Source organism: Oncorhynchus mykiss, chromosome 12, assembly GCF_057628025.1.
Source record: "Oncorhynchus mykiss isolate SJ-2025 chromosome 12, ASM5762802v1, whole genome shotgun sequence".
NCBI classification, from domain to species: Eukaryota; Metazoa; Chordata; class Actinopteri; order Salmoniformes; family Salmonidae; genus Oncorhynchus; species Oncorhynchus mykiss.
Genome location: NC_143033.1, coordinates 80866831 through 80887635, shown reverse-complemented (window position 1 = coordinate 80887635; position 20805 = coordinate 80866831). Strand labels below are relative to the sequence as shown.

The 20805-nt window shown below is 45.2% G+C and overlaps 2 protein-coding genes across 2 annotated transcripts; one reads left to right on the top strand and one right to left on the bottom strand.

The window, feature by feature from the left end:
* Nucleotides 1–126: 126 nt before the first annotated feature.
* Nucleotides 127–5659, bottom strand: si:ch211-106h11.1 (volume-regulated anion channel subunit LRRC8D). Its single transcript, XM_021625304.3, has 5 exons — nucleotides 5430–5659; nucleotides 3732–4823; nucleotides 3373–3623; nucleotides 2268–2645; nucleotides 127–2138 (listed from the first exon to the last, which is right to left on the bottom strand). The coding sequence occupies exons 2-5, from the start codon at nucleotides 4656–4658 to the stop codon at nucleotides 1016–1018; spliced, it is 2679 nt and encodes an 892-aa protein (XP_021480979.1). The 5' UTR covers nucleotides 4659–4823; nucleotides 5430–5659; the 3' UTR covers nucleotides 127–1015.
* A 761-nt stretch (nucleotides 5660–6420) lies between these two features.
* Nucleotides 6421–15519, top strand: LOC110539172 (uncharacterized). Its single transcript, XM_036939669.2, has 16 exons — nucleotides 6421–6530; nucleotides 6644–6746; nucleotides 6839–6957; nucleotides 7296–7493; nucleotides 7663–7740; nucleotides 7829–7932; nucleotides 10030–10083; nucleotides 10364–10417; nucleotides 10582–10655; nucleotides 10834–10972; nucleotides 11066–11188; nucleotides 13118–13205; nucleotides 13506–13621; nucleotides 13818–13988; nucleotides 14218–14307; nucleotides 14652–15519. Exons 2-16 carry the CDS (start codon nucleotides 6646–6648, stop codon nucleotides 14763–14765), a joined length of 1623 nt encoding a protein of 540 aa, XP_036795564.2. The 5' UTR covers nucleotides 6421–6530; nucleotides 6644–6645; the 3' UTR covers nucleotides 14766–15519.
* Nucleotides 15520–20805: the final 5286 nt, after the last annotated feature.

The window sequence follows — 20805 nt, the reverse complement described above, 5'->3', positions numbered from 1 at the left end:
GGTCTTGTGTACAGAAGAACACAAACACTTAATTTACTCAATAATATGTTTTTGCAACGATTCATTGGAATGTGTTTTGTATTACGTTGTAGGTGATGCAATAAAATAGTCCCAAATCCACCAATAAGGGTATGTACTGTAATTAATATTATAAGCCATACAAAAAAGTTAAAAACAAGTTTTCATAATTTCTATAGTCACAATAATGTGCTAATGTTCTGAACAAGCACACTATTGTATTAGTTTCACGTTAGTATTAGTTTCACAAAAGGTTGCACCCAATGCTAGTAAGATTAATTTGACTTTTTTGAAGATTAAATATGTGCAAAACAAGTAGGAATAAATGTTAATGTTAATCTTATTGGTCTTTTAAGTCCTTTCAGTCTGTCCAATTTCAGTCTTTCCACATGTACAGTTTAGGCCTTTGAACTTCATAAGCTCATTGGAGCTCAGGGTATTGTCCTCCTCAGACAAACAAGTCCCAGAAAGCACAGAATTTCAGTAAGCCTGTGGAGGGATCTCTGAGCTCCGCCATGGGGATAATAACGATCGTTCCATGTCAATGTCTAATCCAATGTAGCAGGACATGCATTCATCCAGCGCAGCCTCCTTCAAAATACTGTTTTTACCTTGAAATGAAATGAGTAGAGGACTCTCAAAGTGGAAGCAAAGACTTCTCAGTTTTTCCATAGGGTTACGTATGTGGATGTTATATAAACTGTACAGGAACATAAGGCATCAAACATTTCACTGCAGCAAAGTCTATGAACTTTCATGTAAAATCACTTTTTGTCTAGGAAGATTGTGAATGTGTCAGAGCTGCAGTGATGTACCCCACAAACTCAACAAGTAAACATAGAAAAGAGTGGTCAAGAAGAAAAAGAGGTGTTAAAAAATAAAATGTAGTCAGAAATAAAATAAGCAGTAAAAAATATATGATTTGTCGGAAACAATACAGACACTACAAGATGTTGAATGTATTCTATGAATGGTTAGACAATATTCATCTCTAATTCTATATCCGTGATTCCAGAGCAGAGGAGAAACTCCACTGGGTAGCCGAGAAGTAGGGGAAGCTATCTGAGTCTGGACGGGAGTGTGATTCTAAGGATTTGCCGGTATGAGAGCCAGACTGGGTTAGGAACTCCTTCACATGTCGTGGCAGTGCATGGAGCAGCCAGTCCTCCACCAGCAGACCTTCTCCATGCAGTCCTGAACAGCAGCCCAGCTCCATGGGCAGCTCTTCTAGACTGTTGCTGCGCAGGTCCAGGCGGGACAGGTGACTCAGGTTGCTCAGCCCTGGAGGCAGGGAACCCAGGGAGTTGTGGGATACATTCAGGCTCCGCAGCTCCAAACAGCGACTGAAGAGCTCTGGAGGCAGGCTCTCCAGCCTGTTCCCACTCAGGTCCAACTCGGTGAGAAATGTCAGCGCCCCTACCTCTGCTGGCAGCTCGTCCAGCAGGTTTCCAGCCAGTAGGAGGCGACGTAGGTGGTGGAGGTTGAAGAGGGCCAGGGGAAGGCTCTGGAGCTGGTTGTACCCCAGGTCCAGGAGCTCCAGAGCACGCAGTACACCAACACTAGCCGGTAGGGCCAGAATACGGTTGTGGGCCAGCCTGAGGCAGGAGAGGCGGCGGAGGTGTGCCAGCCCTAGGAGCTCCTCCAGGGTGCGCAGGCTGTTGTGCTGCAGGTCCAGGGTGCGCAGGCTGGTGAGGGCCAGCAGGGCAGAGGGCAGGCGCTCCAAGTGGCAGTCCTGCAGCTGCAGCTCGGTCAGGCCGGCCACACGCCGCAGGCCCGTCAGCACCAGCAGCCTGGAGCCCTCGTTGTGGATCTCCAGCCTCACCAGGCTCCCTGCCACCTCCCCCAGCTCCCCGGGCACACGCTGCAGCATGCCCCTCAGGACCAGCACCCGGAGGTGACGGAGCTGCCGGAGGCTTCCCAGGGCCCAGCCACGGCCCACCCCGCCCTCGCAGCCCAGTCGGCCAGAAAGGTGCAGCTCCTGCAGGCCGCGGAGAGAGTAGACCCAGCCAGGGATCTCTGCAGCCTGGGTGAAGGTGAGGTGCAGGGCCTCCAGACGCTCCTGCAGAACCACCAGGGAACCAGGCTGCATGGCTGCAGTACAGTGGTACAAATGAAGCTCCCTGTTGTGACATATAAAACAATTGAAGCCCCTTGTCTAGAACACACCAAACCAAACACTTCTATAAAGTGTATATTGTATGTAGATTATTTCAATATTTGGTGGCTTCATTGTTGGCTATATGGCTCACCTGAGTGAGGTCATGTTGGCCACTTGTGCGGGGAGCTTGGCGTCCGTGATGAGCTCCAGCTTGAGCACTACCAGCTGGCTGAGGGTAAAGAGGGCAGGGGGCAGGCGCGGCAGGGCCACCAGCTGCAGCAGGGGCCGTCCCTCTGGGTCGACCGTGGTCATGGAGCGCAGCCTCTCGGCACCCCAGCGCCTCTCCAGGCTCTCCTCCAGCAGGCGTGTCTCGCTGACGGGTGACAGGAAGACGGAAAGACGCTGGGCCAGTAGGGGGTCGTACTGGTCAGCCATGTGTAACAGGAAGGCCAGGTCATTACATAAGTCAGGGACATCCCTCATGGAGCCCAGCTCCCTCAGTTTGTTAAAGGAGTATTGACGCAGGGAGCTGAGGGGTGCACAACCACAAACAGAGCACTGTATAGTTAACAACAAAGGTACTAAGAGTGTAACATGCTGCAGACAGTGGTGGAAAAAGTACCAAATTGTCATACTTGAGTAAAAGTAAAGATGCCTTAATAGAAAATGAATCAAGTAAAAGTGAAAGTCACCCAGCAAAATACCACTTGAGTAAAGTAGTAGTCTAAAAGTATTTGGCTTAAAATATACTCAATTATCAAAAGTAAAAGTATAAATCATTTCACAGTCCTTACATTAAGCAAACCAGACAGCATGATTTTCTAGTTTTTTAAATTACGGATAGCCAGGGGCACACTCCAACACTCAGACTTCATTTACTAATGAAGCATTTAGTGTTTAGTGAGTCCACCAGACCAGATGCAGTTGGGATGACCAGGTATGTTCTTTTGAGAATTGCGTGAATTTTACTATTTTCCTGTCATGCAAAGCATTCAAAATGTAACAAGTACTTTTGGGTGTCAGTTGTAAAAAGTACATGATTTTCCTTAAGAATGTAGTGAAAAGTAAAAAGTAAAAGTTAGTAAAAAAATATTATTAGTAAAGTAAACTACTTAAGTAGTACTTTAAAGTATGTTTAATTAAGTACTTTATACCACTGGCTGCAGAGCAAAGCCAATTAAAATAGATGGGAAAATAAAATGCAAATTACAGTCACAACACTCATAAAAATGTTGGCACTAATCTGCTATCCAGACCTGTGGAGGATCCAGCTGAGGGTGTAGATGCTCAGCAGGCCAAAGAGCCCCACCAGGCTGATGTAGGCCAGCAGCAACTTGTGGAGGACAGAGGCCAGGGCATGGGTACACTCAAAGGCACTGTAGCCAGTCAGGGCATGGGCCTGGGGCAGGCAGGTGTGGGTGAACGAGATGGAGCTCATCAGAGGAGTGGTGTAGCCCACTATCAGCACCACCAGCAGCAGCTTGAACACTGTCTGGGCCAAGTACACCTGATGCAGGAGAGAGCAGAAAACAGGGATAGTGAATGTGAAGGTGTGGTATGGTAAACAGATACATCAAAAAAATAGTTCAGACACGTTCAGTAAATGACCCCTGACCTTGTAGATAACTTCAGAGTCCTCACAGTGGGAGCGGAAGCGGCGCACCCTCTCGAACAGTGCCCTGGCCTGCTCCCCGTCACTCCGGTCCAAACTGGCAACCCGCCGTGAACCATCCAGCACCACAGGGGATTTGGAAGCCGGGACATGGGCCCGGGACAGAGACATGGTGGACAGGGAGGAGGTCCGGGAGAGAGTGGAGGGGCAGGGCGAGGGAGGGGCGGCAGTGGACGCGCTATCAGATCTCACCAGCAGGGGGCTGTCTGTCCCCGAGTCCAGGCTGGACTGGCGGTTGCGGGATACGGAGAGTGAAGACAGGAGAGTAGGAGGAGGCATTTGGAGATCCTGGGGGCCTGTCTCCTCCCCTCCCTCCTCCTGGCGGGCGGCATGGGACAGGGCGCGGGAGGTCCAGGGAGACTCACAGCACTTGGCCAGGATGGTCAGGAAGTGCTCTATGCGGGCGGAGGTGAGGGGGAAGTGGAACCAGAAGCAACCGCTGGCCAATAGCACCAGGGACTGGAGTAGAGCCACATAGGGGAAGAAGCGGGAGTACCAGGGCAGGGCCTCGTGGTAGCACACCTGGCTAATGTAGACATACTGCTGGTAGTCCAGGTGGGTGCGTCTGCCCCTAGCAGGGGTCCAAGGGTTGGCTGGTAGGGGGGATGCTTTGGTGGGGGGCCTGTTAGGGGGGTGGGGTTGAGGTACGGCACCACTGCTGGAGGAGGTGTTCTGGTTAGTAGGGGTGGTAGTGAGGTCCAGGGGGAGACACACCACCCTGTCTCGAGATAGCAACAGGGTGCCTGACAACACAGATACCATGAGCATCAGCACCACCAGGTACTCCATGAAGACCTCCCACCAGGGCTTCAGCAGCTTGGAGCTGCCCTGACGCTCACTCAGAGAGGCCAGCTCTGACAGGCTGAACATGGCTTATGCTAGGTGAAGGACTGAATAACAAAATGGTGGAATAGTGATTCTGCTGTCACCAACTCCAATGCTTATTGTGCCAGGATCCAGACCTGAAAGGAATCAGTTGTAGCCCGCCAGTGGGACCAGATCAGCATTTAAAAAACACTGGTGTAGGAGATTTAACTGTTGGGAAAGAGACAAAATAATCAGAAAAGGAAGTGACAGGGAAAAAAGCACTTTATAGGAGACAGATTCATTTATAAGACTGGCCTCCAGTTCAATCCAGTACGTTTTCCCTCCAACCAACAAGTCTTGTGGTTTAGAACTGTTACAGAGAGCTTTGTTAAACAAAGTTAAAAGTGGTTACCCGACCCTGCTGAAAAATAATATGATTCAAAACGACTTGTGTAATATAGTTTAAGGTAATAGGGTAATATGTGACATGTCGTTGACTGTAGATTTAACTGAATGAGAGGACGTTTCTGGTTCCTGGTTGTCTTCTTCATCCCCCTGACACACACTGCCATATATAAGGCAGTAGTCTAGTCAGTATACCAGTGTGCCCTGGTTATGACAGGCAGGGTACGCTCGAGGAAGAGTGTACTACAGAATATTGGAAGTGTCATTCGCATTGTGTTACACATTTATGTGAGTGTGACATTGGAATGCAGTATTTTAGTAGCCAATATTTAGGCTAAGATTTGCATTTAAAGTTAAGCAGTTATTAAATCAGATGCGTTAATTATTCTCAAGCGTTGTTAAATAACAAGCAAAAATAGTAAAACTTACATGTAACCACAGCACGTTTGTCAGACAGCTTTTTCTTTCACAAAAACGTTTTCTTGTCTGGATGCTGCTCAAACGGTGTCTAGAAAAACAACAGTGAATTGCGCGGTGCATCGCTCTGGGGTGACTAGTCCGGTGCGGTCCGGTTCTCTCAAGAATGAAACTTCATAAAAAACTTTTTCTATTGCGGGCGGTGACTGGTGTTGAGAGTGGAGCGCCGCAGCAGTGGTGACAAACACGGGGTTTTGGCTCTTTAACGGTTGTCATGACGAAGTGAGATGTTGAGAAGAAATCTAATTAATTTCACCCCAGTCCGTAGCCAAAGCCTTTTATTGCAATAGAAGGCTCTGCCTGTAGCCTAGTCCTACTCCCCCCCCAAAAAGTATTATTACAAACAAAACAAAAATGTAAAAAATAATTGACTACAAAAAAATACAGTGCCTTTTGTGCTTATTTATTTCACCCTGGCTGGCACATGTTCCCTCTTACAGTAGCTTATAGGCTTACAATTTGTATAATGAGACTCCAATAAACCGAAAAGATGAAGGCTACTGTTCAGCTGCCGGGGCCAAGGAGGTGAAGCCTTAATGAGCTGTTTAGCTAGGCTAAATATAATTAAACTTATAATGCATCAAATTTCTTGTGAGATTTGTATTAATTGTACATGGTCCCTTTTAAATAAACGTAATAAATAAATAAAATGAACTCATAGGGTTACTTATTCGAACAATCAATGGACATTTGGAGACGAATGAGCGGGAGGACCGCTGTAAATCAAGGGTCAGTGCTATCCGGGATCCTTGGGACATACCCCATTGAAGTTGACATTTAAAAGGGTTATGGTAAGAGTTAGGTTGTGGTTAAGGTTAGGGTAGTGGTTAAGGTTAGGGTTTAGGGTAGGGATTGCACTGCCCATCAATCAAGTAGTCCAGAGCGCGCAGAGCCGATTATGACGTGCCCTGGGCTCCTTCTACGCAACAATGTAAATAACGTTGTAATTGCAGTTGTCAACACAGTGGCTCATTTGCAAAGTTTCACTTGCTCTCGTTACATCTGATTTTACAGACTGCGAAAATTACTGTAGCCTATGATTGCAAGACTCCGGTAAGTAGAAGGCTATTTATATCTGAGATAAAATGCCTGGTTTTAGTCAGTAGGCCTATTTGTTTAAAAGTAGGCTAATTTGAAATCCATAAATAAATCTCTCTTGCCCCCAGTCATGCACAGGAGAAGCGCGAGGCTAGTAACCGGAGGGTACTATAACCAGTCCTCCGATAACGAGTCTTCCTCCAGCATCTCCTACAGGGAGAGCCACGTCAGGTGATTATGTGTATGAGTTCATCTTGCGTGTCATTTTTTTGTATTGAACGGTAGTGTTAGAACAGTGTTAAAACTATGTGTGTCCCTCTCAGGGTTTTCAATAAGAAGAGAACTGGGGGACATAAGGATTCTTCCCGATCTAGTCAGGCCAGCAGCACTGTCAGTGCCACCAATTTCACCACTGAGCGAAACATCAATGCCGATGACATTGGTACTGCAGACATCACTTCCTGTCCTAGCTAGTTGGTGTTCACATTGCCAACCTCTATTAGCCCCTTGTGTCGACTAGTCGGCTGGTCTGAGATCTGTTTGTTCTGTCCTTCCAACTCCTGTGGTCATTGTCACGCCATGGCAATGGCCATAGGAGTTGGCAAGACAACATAAACAGTTCTGGGACCAGGCCTACCCTCTAACCCCATTGCTTGGATTAGACATTTGTGTCAGTCTAAATTAATTGGATATGTATACACAATATACTGTATATGTCTAAAATACTCAACCTCCCTTATCTTTCTCTCTCTGCCTTTCTCATCTCCCTCCCTATGTCAGACTTGGCTCCGACATTGAGGGCCACCCAGAGAAGGCAGACCTTCCTGTCTCCTCCTAGTGTGGCCCTGGAGCCCAGCCTGAGCTTCTCGAGCATGAGCTACAGCTCTGGCTACTGCTCTGAAGAACCACATAGGCTTAGGACATGCTCCAGCAGGAGCTTCTCTAGTGGAATTGGTACAAGGACCGGTGCTAGCTGCAGTGAGTGCAATGTGTTTGTGTTTGTGTACAAGAGACAATATTAGAGACAGCTGGTCTCTATGCTCGTAGTTTGTTTGTTAGCATTAGCTGAGCGTTAGCTTTTCTCTCTGCTTGTGCCTTGTTTGTTAGCATTAGTATTAGCTTTGGCGCTATGTGTTTACCCCTGTAGCCCGTTCATGGTTGCCTTCCTGGTTGCCTTTCTGGTTTGCCATCCTGCTCTTCCTCCTCCCCTTTCTTCTGACCTTCGGTGAGTGCTACATCACATTTACACATCTAAATGTCCTCCTAATCAACTAGATGTCCTCTGTGTAACTAGTACTACGATGTCTTCCCAGCCGTATTCCTGTTTTCGACTGCATTCCCCACCATGAATCTTAATCTGATGACCCGACCGACTCAACCTGACCCTCGACCTGATCTGACTCAAAAGACTACTACGGTAGGACCTGTTTTTCATCTGTCTAATACTGTACTTAGCCCTACTGTTTGTCTCATATCTATTATCTATGCCTTGATTGGGTGAATGCAGCATTGAAGTTCAAATCAAATCAAATCAAATTTTATTTGTCACATACACATGGTTAGCAGATGTTAATGCGAGTGTAGCGAAATGCTTGTGCTTCTAGTTCCGACAATGCAGTAATAACCAACAAGTAATCTAACTAACAATTCCAAAACTACTGTCTTGTACACAGTGTGAGGGGATAAAGAATATGTACATAAGGATATATGAATGAGTGATGGTACAGAGCAGCATAGGCAGATACAGTAGATGGTATCGAGTACAGTATATACATATGAGATGAGTATGTAAACAAAGTGGCATAGTTAAAGTGGCAAGTGATACATGTATTACATAAGGATACAGTCGATGATATAGAGTACAGTATATACGTATGCATATGAGATGAATAATGTAGGGTAAGTAACATTATATAAGGTAGCATTGTTTAAAGTGGCTAGTGATATATTTACATCATTTCCCATCAATTCCCATTATTAAAGTGGCTGGAGTTGAGTCAGTGTCAGTGTGTTGGCAGCAGCCACTCAATGTTAGTGGTGGCTGTTTAACAGTCTGATGGCCTTGAGATAGAAGCTGTTTTTCAGTCTCTCGGTCCCAGCTTTGATGCACCTGTACTGACCTCGCCTTCTGGATGATAGCGGGGTGAACAGGCAGTGGCTCGGGTGGTTGATGTCCTTGATGATCTTTATGGCCTTCCTGTGACATCGGGTGGTGTAGGTGTCCTGGAGGGCAGGTAGTTTGCCCCCGGTGATGCGTTGTGCAGACCTCACTACCCTCTGGAGAGCCTTACGGTTGAGGGCGGAGCAGTTGCCGTACCAGGCGGTGATACAGCCCGCCAGGATGCTCTCGATTGTGCATCTGTAGAAGTTTGTGAGTGCTTTTGGTGACAAGCCTAATTTCTTCAGCCTCCTGAGGTTGAAGAGGCGCTGCTGCGACTTCTTCACAATGCTGTCTGTGTGAGTGGACCAATTCAGTTTGTCTGTGATGTGTATGCCGAGGAACTTAAAACTTGCTACCCTCTCTACTACTGTTCCATCGATGTGGATAAGGGGGTGTTCCCTCTGCTGTTTCCTGAAGTCCACAATCATCTCCTTAGTTTTGTTGACGTTGAGTGTGAGGTTATTTTCCTGACACCACACTCCGAGGGCCCTCACCTCCTCCCTGTAGGCCGTCTCGTCGTTGTTGGTAATCAAGCCTACCACTGTTGTGTCGTCCGCAAACTTGATGATTGAGTTGGAGGCGTGCGTGGCCACGCAGTCGTGGGTGAACAGGGAGTACAGGAGAGGGCTCAGAACGCACCCTTGTGGGGCCCCAGTGTTGAGGATCAGCGGGGAGGAGATGTTGTTGCCTACCCTCACCACCTGGGGGCGGCCCGTCAGGAAGTCCAGTACCCAGTTGCACAGGGCGGGGTCGAGACCCAGGGTCTCGAGCTTGATGACGAGCTTGGAGGGTACTATGGTGTTGAATGCCGAGCTGTAGTCAATGAACAGCATTCTCACATAGGTATTCCTCTTGTCCAGATGGGTTAGGGCAGTGTGCAGTGTGGTTGAGATTGCATCGTCTGTGGACGTATTTGGGCGGTAAGCAAATTGGAGTGGGTCTAGGGTGTCAGGTAGGGTGGAGGTGATATGGGCCTTGACTAGTCTCTCAAAGCACTTCATGATGACGGAAGTGAGGGCTACGGGGCGGTAGTCGTTTAGCTCAGTGACCTTAGCTTTCTTGGGAACAGGAACAATGGTGGCCCTCTTGAAGCATGTGGGAACAGCAGACTGTTATAGGGATTGATTGAATATGTCCGTAAACACACCGGCCAGCTGGTCTGCGCATGCTCTGAGGGCGCGGCTGGGGATGCCGTCTGGGCCTACAGCCTTGCGAGGGTTAACACGTTTAAATGTCTTACTCACCTCGGCTGCAGTGAAGGAGAGACCGCAAGTTTTCGTTGCAGGCCGTGTCAGTGGCACTGTATTGTTGAGCCTGATTGTCCAATAAATATTGTTGATTCTCTTTCCACAGCATGGAACTCCTATCATGAATTCAGCTTTCGAAATGAAAATGAACACTATACTGGTGAGAGAGAGAGAGAAAGAGAGAGAGAGAGAAAGTGAGAGAAGGGGGGAAGAGCGAGAGCATGCCGAAAATAGGTTGGGGTCAATTCCATTTTAATTCCTTCACTTCAGGGAAGTACACTACAATTCCAATTCTTATGCTTTTTAATTACGAACATTTTTCATTTAAATTGAAGTTTGGTTCACTTTATCAATTGACTAGAGTTTAAATGGAATTGACCTCAAGCCTGATGGACATATTAATTTGGTTATCTGACTTGTTGCATGTGTGTGTCTTGCAGAGAGAGATTGAAATTATGAAACAGAAAGAAAACCAGCAACGGGACATTTCTGAGGTGAGACGCGTCAATCTAACCCTTTAAATTGACATACCTTCAAAGTTTAAAAACACTGCCCAACGTTGTGTTTCGTCCAATATTCTTTAATTTAGGTGTCAATAATTGCCTCTCAGGAAGGAATGAAGACAATTTAATCGAATTGAGTTTGTCTTCCCCTATAGATGTTACAAAAAATGACTAAGGACCTGAGGTGTGTGAAGACCGAGATTGACGACATGAGAGTGAGGGTGGACAGGTGAGTGTGTGCCAGTCCTGAAACTATCTCAGTGCCTTGCCTCTAGCTCCTAGCCCCTAACCCCTAGCCCCTAGCTCCTACTCCTTAAAGTTATGTTGGATTCTATTCTACAAGACAAACCTCTCCCAAAATGGAAAATGAAGTTGTATTGTATTGGTTTGTATTGTATTGTCTCTAGTGTGGACTTTGAGAGTGTGAGCTTTGATCGTCGCCTGGATCAGGAAGCTACAGAGTTCAGCAAGCAGGTGGCTGATCTACAAGAACACCTACTCTTTACTAGAGGAAGAGTTAGGGCCCTGGAGGACGTCTGCGACACGGTAACACACACACACACACACACACACACACACACACACACACACACACACACACTTTATTTCCTAATGTATGTGATCTCTCTGTTTCGGTAGCTGCAGCATCAGGTGACCTCTATAAAGAACCAGCCTCCTCCCGCTCTGGCACCAACCAACACACACCTGACCCCTGAGTTCATAGAGGCCATGGGCAAATGGCTCAGAGATAGATTGGCCCAGGTACAGTGACTTGCGAAAGTATTCACTCCCCTTGGCATTTTTCCTATTTTGTTGCCTTCCAATCTGGAGTTAAAATAGATTTTTGGGGGGTTTGTATCATTTCATTTACGTAACATGCGTACCACTTTGAAGATGCAAAATGTATTGCGAAATTTATTGTGAAACAGACAAGAAATGACACAAAAAAACTGAAAACTTGAGCGTGCATAACTGTTCACTCCCCCAAAGTCAATACTTTGTAGAGCCACCTTTTGCAGCAATTCGAGCTACAAGTCTCTTGGGGTATGTCTCTATAAACTTACACATCTAGCCGCTGGGATTTTTGCCCATTCTTCAAGGCAAAACTGCTACAGCTTCTTCAAGTTGGATGGTTCTGCTGGTGTACAGCAATCTTTAAGTCATACCACAGATTCTCAATTCGATTGAGGTCTGAGCTTTGACTAGGCCATTCCAAGATATTTAAATGTTTCCCCTTAAACCACTCAAGTGTTGCTTTAGCAGTATAATTAGGTTAATTGTCCTGCTGGAAGGTGAATCTCTGTCCCAGTCTCAAATCTCTGGAAGACTGAAACAGGTTTCCCTCAACAATTCCCCTGTATTTAGCTCCATCCATCATTCCTTCAATTCTGACCAGTTTCCCAGTCCCAGCCAATGAAAACAATACCCACAGCATGATGCTGCCACCACCATGCTTCACTGTGGGGATGGTGTTCTCGGGGTGATGAGAGGTGTTGGGTTTGCACCAGACATAGCGTTTTCCTTGATGGCCAAAAAGCCACATTTTTGTCAAATTTCATCTTCTTCCATATGTTTGGGGAGTCTCCCACATGCCTTTTGGAGAACACCAAAATATATTTTTTTTCTTTAAGCAATGGCTTTTTTTCTGGCCACTCTTCCATAAAGCCCAGCACTGTGGAGTGTGCGGCTTAAAGTGGTCCTATGGACAGATTCTCTAATCTCCGCTGTGGAGCTTTGCAGCTCCTTCAGGGTTATCTTTGATCTCTTTGTTGCCTCTGATTAATGCCCTCTTTTTTTTAACCTTTATTTAATTAGGCAAGTCAGTTAAGAACAAATTCTTATTTTCAATGACGGCCTAGGAACAGTGGGTTAACTGCCTGTTCAGGGGCAGAACGACAGATTTGTACCTTGTCAGCTCTGGGATTTGAACTTGCAACTTTTCAGTTACTAGTCTAATGCTTAACCACTATGATACCCTCCTAGCCTGCTCCATGAGTTTTGGTGGGCGGCCCTCTCTTGGCAGATTTGTTGTGGTGCCATATTATTTCCATTTTTTAATAATGGATTCAACGGTGCTCCGCGGGATGTTCAAAGTTTCAGATATTTTTTTTATAACCCAAACCTGATATGTACTTCTCCAAAACCCTTGTCCCTGACCTGTTTGGATAGCTCCTTGGTCTTCATGGTGCTGCTTGCTTGGTGGTGCCCCTTGCTAAGTGGTGTTTCAGACTTTGGGGCCTTTCGGAACAGGGGTATATACTGAGATATATACTGAGATCATGTGACACTTAGATTGCACACAGGTGGACTTTATTTAACTAATTATGTGACTTCTGAAGGTAATTGGTTGCACCAGATCTTATTTAGGGGCTTTATAGCAAAGGGGGTGAATACATATGCACGCACCACTTTTCAGTTTTTAATTTGTTTAATTTTTTGAAAGAAGTCATTTTTTTAATTTCACTTCACCAATTTGGACTATTTTGTGTATGTCCATTACATGAAATCTAAATAATATTACATTTTAATTACAAGTTGTAATGCAACAAAATAGGAAAAACACCAAGGGGGGATGAATACGTTTGCAAGGCACTGTAGTTGAATTTTTTTGATATGTTGTATTATTAGCCCCCAAAATTAACATGAATTGTGATATAATTGTGTGTAAATGTATGTTTGTTTGTGTGTCAGGATGAGAGACAGGATGTGAAACAGGTGGTGAAAGACTGCAGTCGTCCACTGGCTGACAAAATGCCCAACTTCGCCCTCGAGTCCCAAGGTTTGTGACATCATCACTGATCAGCACCATTGTATACTGTATAAAACATAAAATAAATCTGTTCCCAAGTATTCCCACACATACTAGAGAGACACGTGATTGTATACAAATGTAAGCAAGGTTTGAAGTGATCATGTTTTTGTCAAATATTATATCTGTTTGAAATTATTTTATGTTACAGCCCCTCGATCATCCGCTCACAAAAAATCTACTCACGGCTGAATCTAGTTCATGATCCCTGGTATAGACTATATTATTGAATATGCTCAGAGCTCTCTGTGTCTGTCTGTGTGTGTGTAGGTGGCAGCATTGTAACCAGTCGGTGCTCTGAGACATATAAGACCGGTTCGGCCCGAGTGAGTTTCCTGGGGATTCCCCTGTGGTCTCCATCAGAGAGCCCCCGGACTGTAATTCAGGTATCTCTCTCTCTCTCTCTCATCCTGCCTCACTCCTCTACTCACACTTTATTTCGCTCCCTCCATCTGTCTCTCTCCTTCCTTTGTAAACTGTAATGTAACGTGACCATGATTGAATGCACTTTAAAGATCACTGTCAGCCTGACACTCCTCTGTCTTGCTTCCCCCTACTCTTCCCTTTCTCTGCTCTCCAAAGGGCCAGCTGGTGCAGCCTGGTAAGTGTTGGCCGTTCCGCGGGGCCCAGGGCTCCATGACTGTGGCTCTGTCTCACCCTGTCCACGTCACCCACGTTACCATGGAGCACATCTCCACCGCCGTCTCTCCCACCGGACACATAGACAGCGCTCCTAAGGACTTCGCCGTCTACGTGAGTCACCTCTGACCCCTGTGTATTTGATCAGAACCACACAGGAATGTTTTTGAAGTGTTATGCTGAGTACCTTTAATTTTCTCTCTCTCTCTCTGTCTGTCTGTCTGTCTGTCTGTCTGTCTGTCTGTCTGTCTGTCTCTCTGTCTGTGTGTGTGTGTGTGTGTGTGTGTGTGTGGGTGTGTGTGTGTGTGTGTGTGTGTGTGTGTGTGTGTGTGTGTGTGTGTAGGGCATGACTACTAACAGTGAAGAGGGAACACTGCTCGGGACTTTCATGTTTAACCAGGCCGGGGATCCTATCCAGACATTTAAACTGCCTGTGAGTCAGACACTAACAAAGAGATATTAGAGATACACATGGTAGAGACCCACAGGGCACACACTGGTTGAATCAACGCTGTTTCCACATCATTTCAATAAAATTATGTTGAACCAAAGTGGAATAGACGTTGACTTGACATCTGTGCCCTGTGGGGATACACATGGTAGCGATATACATGGTATAGATACAGAGAACATGATTCCAGACATTGACACAGATTATTCCAATTACATTTGGCTTTAAGCAGTTTAACTTTTGGGGTGATTGTTTGTGCAACAGGCGGGCTGATATAATAAAAGCGTCAAAATGATTATAACAGTGGACTTCTCTCTCTCTCTCAGAACCCTAACAGTGTGTATCGCTATGTGGAGCTCCGTATCCTCAGCAACTGGGGTCACCAGGACTACACATGTGTGTATCGCTTACGGGTTCACGGCAAGATGCCTTCTGCATGAGACAGATCCTCTGTCCACCCCAACCCCAGTGTGTGTGTCATCCACCCCAACACCAGTGTGTGTGTGTCATCCACCCCAACCCCAGTGTGTGTGTGTGTCATCCACCCCAACCCCAGTGTGTGTGTGTGTCATCCACCCCAACCCCAGTGTGTGTGTGTGTGTCATCCACCCCAACCCCAGTGTGTGTGTGTGTCATCCACCCCAACCCCAGTGTGTGTGTGTGTTATCCACCCCAACCCCAGTGTGTGTGTGTGTGTCATCCACCCCAACCCCAGTGTGTCATCCACCCCAACCCCAGTGTGTGTGTGTGTCATCCACCCCAACCCCAGTGTGTGTGTGTCATCCACCCCAACCCCAGTGTGTGTGTGTCATCCACCCCAACCCCAGTGTGTGTGTGTCATCCACCCCAACCCCAGTGTGTGTGTCATCCACCCCAACCCCAGTGTGTGTGTCATCCACCCCAACCCCAGTGTGTGTGTGTGTCATCCACCCCAACCCCAGTGTGTGTGTGTGTCATCCACCCCAACCCCAGTGTGTGTGTGTGTGTCATCCACCCCAACCCCAGTGTGTGTGTGTCATCCACCCCAACACCAGTGTGTGTGTGTCATCCACCCCAACCCCAGTGTGTGTGTGTCATCCACCCCAACCCTAGTGTGTGTGTGTCATCCACCCCAACCAAATAATATCTTATTTTCCATACTGGAGCGTATATTTTGCCTCTAGCAAAGATGTCAATCTAAATAAAATCTCTATTTGGTTGATTCTGGGGTGATTTAATGCGTACAAACTCTCATGTATGGATAGTACTGACACACATGATACGATGCACAATAAGATGCATTGATGCTCCATATCCACTAGGGGTCATTGATGATTAGGCAAAGACTCCCAGAGTGTCTATATACGCCACTATAGGCTTCTAACTATGTTGAAGAGTCACTAAATTAACGTGGGAGGAAATGTATTTCTTGGTCCATTGTCTTGTCCTGGTGATAACACATAGGTAGGCTACTGTGCAGTAATAGCATGGGATTGTGTTTTTGGATTTGCCATTTGTTTGATGTTATTGAACTTCCATTTGTTCCATTTTGCAGGTGTGTGTGTGTGTGTGTGTGTGTGGTATCTGGGTCAGGGGGAGTTTTAGAAGGCTTATAGTAACTACATGGAGGGAGATGGCCAATATGATGTAGCTATTGTACACAGCAGTGTGTTTCTTAGTGTGTATGTCTATTTGTGATGGCCTAGAGAGGTTAGAAAAACCAATGCTGGGACTGGATGGGTGTGACCCTGCAGTGATGGGAACCAGAGCGGATGTGAAAGGGATGTGTCAAGTCGAGAGAGAAAATCTCATGAGAGTGTGAATCGCATCTGTAAGAGACAGGAGGATTGTGCAGATTATTCTGCCTACAGTGGGGAGAACACGTATTTGATAACCTGCAAAATCGGCAGTGTTTCGTGAGAGACAGAATCTAAAACAAAAATCCAGAAAATCACATTGTATGATTTTTAAGTAATTAATTTGCATTTTATTGCATGACATAAGTATTTGATCACCTACCAACCAGTAAGAATTCCAGCTCTCACAGACCTGTTAGTTTTTCTTTAAAAAGCCCTCCTGTTCTCCACTCATTACCTGTATTAACTGCACCGGTTTGAACTCGTTACCTGTATAAAAGACACCTGTCCACACACTCAATCAAACAGTCTCCAACCTCTCCACAATGGCCAAGAACAGAGAGCTGTGTAAGGACATCAGGGATAAAATTGTAGACCTGCACAAGGCTGGGATGGTCTACAGGACAATAGGCAAGCAGCTTGGTAAGAAGGCAACAACTGTTGGTGCAATTATTAGAAAATGGAAGAAGTTCAAGATGACGGTCAATCACCCTCGGTCTGGGGCTCCATGCAAGATCTCACCTCGTGAGGAAGGTGAGGGATCAGCCCAGAACTACACGGCAGGACCTGGTCAATGACCTGAAGAGAGCTGGGACCACAGTCTCAAAGAAAACCATTAGTAACACACTACGCCGTCATGGATTAAAATCCTGCAGCGCACGCAAGGTCCCCCTGCTCAAGCCAGCGCATGTCCAGGCCCGTCTGAAGTTTGCCAATGACTATCTAGATGATCCAGAGGAGGAATGGGAGAAGGTCATGTGGTCTGATGAGACAAAAATAGAGCTTTTTGGTCTAAACTCCACACGCCGTGTTTGGAGGAAGAAGAAGGATGAGTACAATCCCAAGAACACCATTCCAACCGTGAAGCATGGAGGTGGAAACATCATTCTTTGGACATGCTTTTCTGCAAAGGGGACAGGACGACTGCACCGTATTGAAAGGATGATGGATGGGGCCATGTATCGAGAGATCTTGGCCAACAACCTCCTTCCCTCGGTAAGAGCATTGAAGATGGGTCGTGACTGGGTCTTCCAGCATGACAACGACCCAATACACACAGTCAGGGCATCTAAGGAGTGGCTCCGTAAGAAGCATCTCAAGGTCCTGGAGTGGCCTAGCCAGTCTCCAGACCTGAACCCAATAGAAAATCTTTGGAAACAGGAAGCGTATGATCTCTGTAATTGCAAACAAAGGTTTCTGTACCAAATATTAAGTTCCGCTTTTCTGATGTATCAAATACTCATGTCATGCAATACAATGCTAATTAATTACTTAAATCATACAATGTGATTTTCTGGATTTTTGTTTTAGATTCTCTCACTGTTGAAGTGTACCTATGATAAAAATTACAAACCTCTACATGATTTGTAAGTAGGAAAACCTGCAAAATCGGCAGTGTATCAAATACTTGTTCTCCCCACTGTATATGATAAGCAGGTGCTTCTAAATGCATGTTCAATTCACCTCTATCCTTATATGCAGATAACTGCCAGAATAAAGTAAACACCAACATAAAGTGTCTTAACAGGGCGTTGGGCCACCACGAGCTGCCAGAACAGCTTTAATTATCCTTGGCATAGATGCTACAAGTGTCTGGAACTCTATTGGAGGGATGCGACAACATTCTTTCATGAGAAATTCAATCATTTGGTGTTTTTTTGGTGGTAGAAAATGCTGTCTTAGGCAAGGCTCCAAATCTTTCACAAGTGTTCAATTGGGTTGAGATCTGGTAACTGAGACACACACATGCACACACCCTTTATTAAACCCCCTATGCTCCTCTGAGACCCCTCTTTTAAAGTCTAGCCATGGTAGCCCAAATGCATTTGATTGTATTCAACCTTTATTTAACTAGGCAAGTCAGTCTTGTTTACAATGACAGCCTACCTTGGCCAAACCCTAACCCGGATGACGCTGAGCCAATTACGGCCGGTTGTGACACAGCCTGGAATCGAACCAGGGTCTGTAGTGACGCCTCTAGCACTGCGATACAGTGCGTTAGACCACCCGAGTGGGAAACAGCAACTACACAAAGACAAGCTCCCACAAACAAGGGTGGAAAACAGGCTGCCTAAGTATGATTCCCAATCAGAGACAACGATAGACAGCTGCCTCTGATTGGGAACCATACCCGACCAACAAAGAAATAGAACACTAGAATGCCCACCCAAATTTAGGATATTTCTGTTGTTGATATTGTCTCTATGCAAACCTGCAAAGTCAGATGAATACAAAATACTCTGTGTATTTGGTGTGTTGGCTATTTGTTTGTGTTTGCTTATTCATGTGTGTGAGGCAGAGAGACTGATGTTTTGGGTGTGGTGTGTGTGACAGGCTTCACACGTCCACCCCGTGTGTTTGGGTGTGTGTGTGAGTGCTTGAGTGTCTTGTGAGTATGAGTGTCAGTAAATGGACTTCCCTCCATCAGAGTTTTCTTTTCTATAATGTTTTATTTTAGAAGGAAATATATTACAATTCGTACATATCACATTCAACATCAATGTGGGGTAGAGAGCAGAGACCCAAGTCACCTGGCCAAAACAACAGTCCCTTCATACACACACTCCATCAGAGTTTAGAATGCAGGGATACAGTGCCTTTTTTTCTTTTACATTTTGTTGTGTTACAAAGTGGGCTTAACATTTATTTAATTGCCATTTTTTGTTAACGATCTACACAAAATACTGTGTAATTTCAAAGTGGAAGAAAAATGAGAACTTTTTCAAAACAAATTATGGAGAACAAAAAACAAATATATATTGATTAGATAAGTATTCAACCCCCTGGGTAAGTCTATAAGAGCTTTGTACACCTGGATTGTACAATATCTGCCTATTATTCTTTTTAAAATACTTCAAGCTCTGTCAAATTTGTTGTTGATCATTGCTAGACAGCCATTTTCAAGTCTTGCCATAGATCTTCAAGTTGATTTAAGTCAAAACTGTAACTAGGTCACTCAGGAACATTCAGTGTTGTCTTGTTTAAGCAACTCCGGTGTATATTTGGCCTTGTGTTTTAGGTTATTGTCCTGCTGAAAGGTGAATTTGTCTCCCTCTGTCTGTTGGAATTTAGACGGAACCAAGTTTTCCTCTAGGATTTTGCCTGTGCTTAGCTCTATTCCATTTTATTTTATCTTAAAAAACTCCCTAGTCCTTGCCGATGACAAGCATTCTCATAACATGACGCAGCCACCACCATGCTTGAAACTATGGAGAGTGGTACTTAGTAATGTGTTGTGTTGTGTTGTAGTTGCCCCAAACATTAGTCTTTGTATTTAGACAAAACGTAAATGTATTTGCCACATTGTTTGCAGTATTACTTTAGTGCCTTGTTGCAAACAGGATGCATGTCTTGGAATATTTGGAATATATTCACTCTGTCATTTAGGTTAGTATTGTGGAGTAACTACAATGTTGTTGATCCATACTCCATTTTCTCCTATCACAGCAATTAAGCTCTGTAACTGTTTTAAAGTCACCATTGGCCTCATGGTGAAATCCCTGAGCGGTTTCCGTCCTCTCCGGAAACTGAGTTGGGAAGTACACCTGTATCTTTGTAGTGACTGGGTGTATTGATACACCATCCAAAGTGTAATTAATAACTTCACCATGCTCAAAGAGATATTCAGTGTCTGCTGTTTTTAAATCCATCTACCAATAGGTGCCTTTTTTTGCAAAGCCATTGGAAAACCTCCCTGGTCTTTGTGGTTGAATCTGTCCTTGAAATTCATTGCTCGACTGAGGGACCTTACAGATAATTGTATGTGTGGGGTACAGAGATGAGGTAGTCATTGACAAATATGTTAAACACTATTATTGCACGCAGACTGAGTCTATGCAACTTATTATTCCTGAACGTATGAAGGCTTGCCACAACAAAGAGGTTGAATACTTATTGACTCAAGACATTACAGCTTTTCATTTTTAATTCATGTGTAAAAAATATCTAAAAACATAATTCCACTTTGACATTATGGGGTATTGTGTGTAAATCAGTGACACAAAATACCACTGTAATCCATTTTATATGCAGGCTGTCACACAACAAAAGGTTGAGAAAGTCAAGGGGTGTAAACACTTTCTGAAGGCACTGTACATCGTTTTACTACCATCAACGCCCAAAATATAAGTGCCTTTTTATCATCTCATAACACTTTTGCTGGATCAAGATTAGCGAGATTCGTGACATTGAGACAAGTGCTTTTTAACACTATGACTGATATCTTAGCTGTGAATGAGGGGAAGTGTTAAGATGGGACCACGCAGAGCAGTCACCTCCTCTTCACTCATCTACAGTATGACAGATGATAAATGCTAAACAAATAAACAAATTAGGATACATGACATTTCCATGTGGTGGTGGTGTTAGGTTATTATACTGTAATGTAGTGTACAGGGAGGTATGACTGCCTTGGGTATCATAGAGTTTCAGAGTTCTCACACCCCCTGACCTCCCACTATCCTTTCATAGTAAGAGAGAGATAGGCTTCTAGGCCATATACACAAGACTAGAAACAGAGTCAAATGCCATGAAGAAAGATTTAGAGAGAGAGAATATAACAGGAAGGCTGAGCTACAGAGCAGCCACGACACATAGATGTGTCAAGAGATGTCTGGTAGTGGGCGTGGCCAGGAGACCTCTTCAG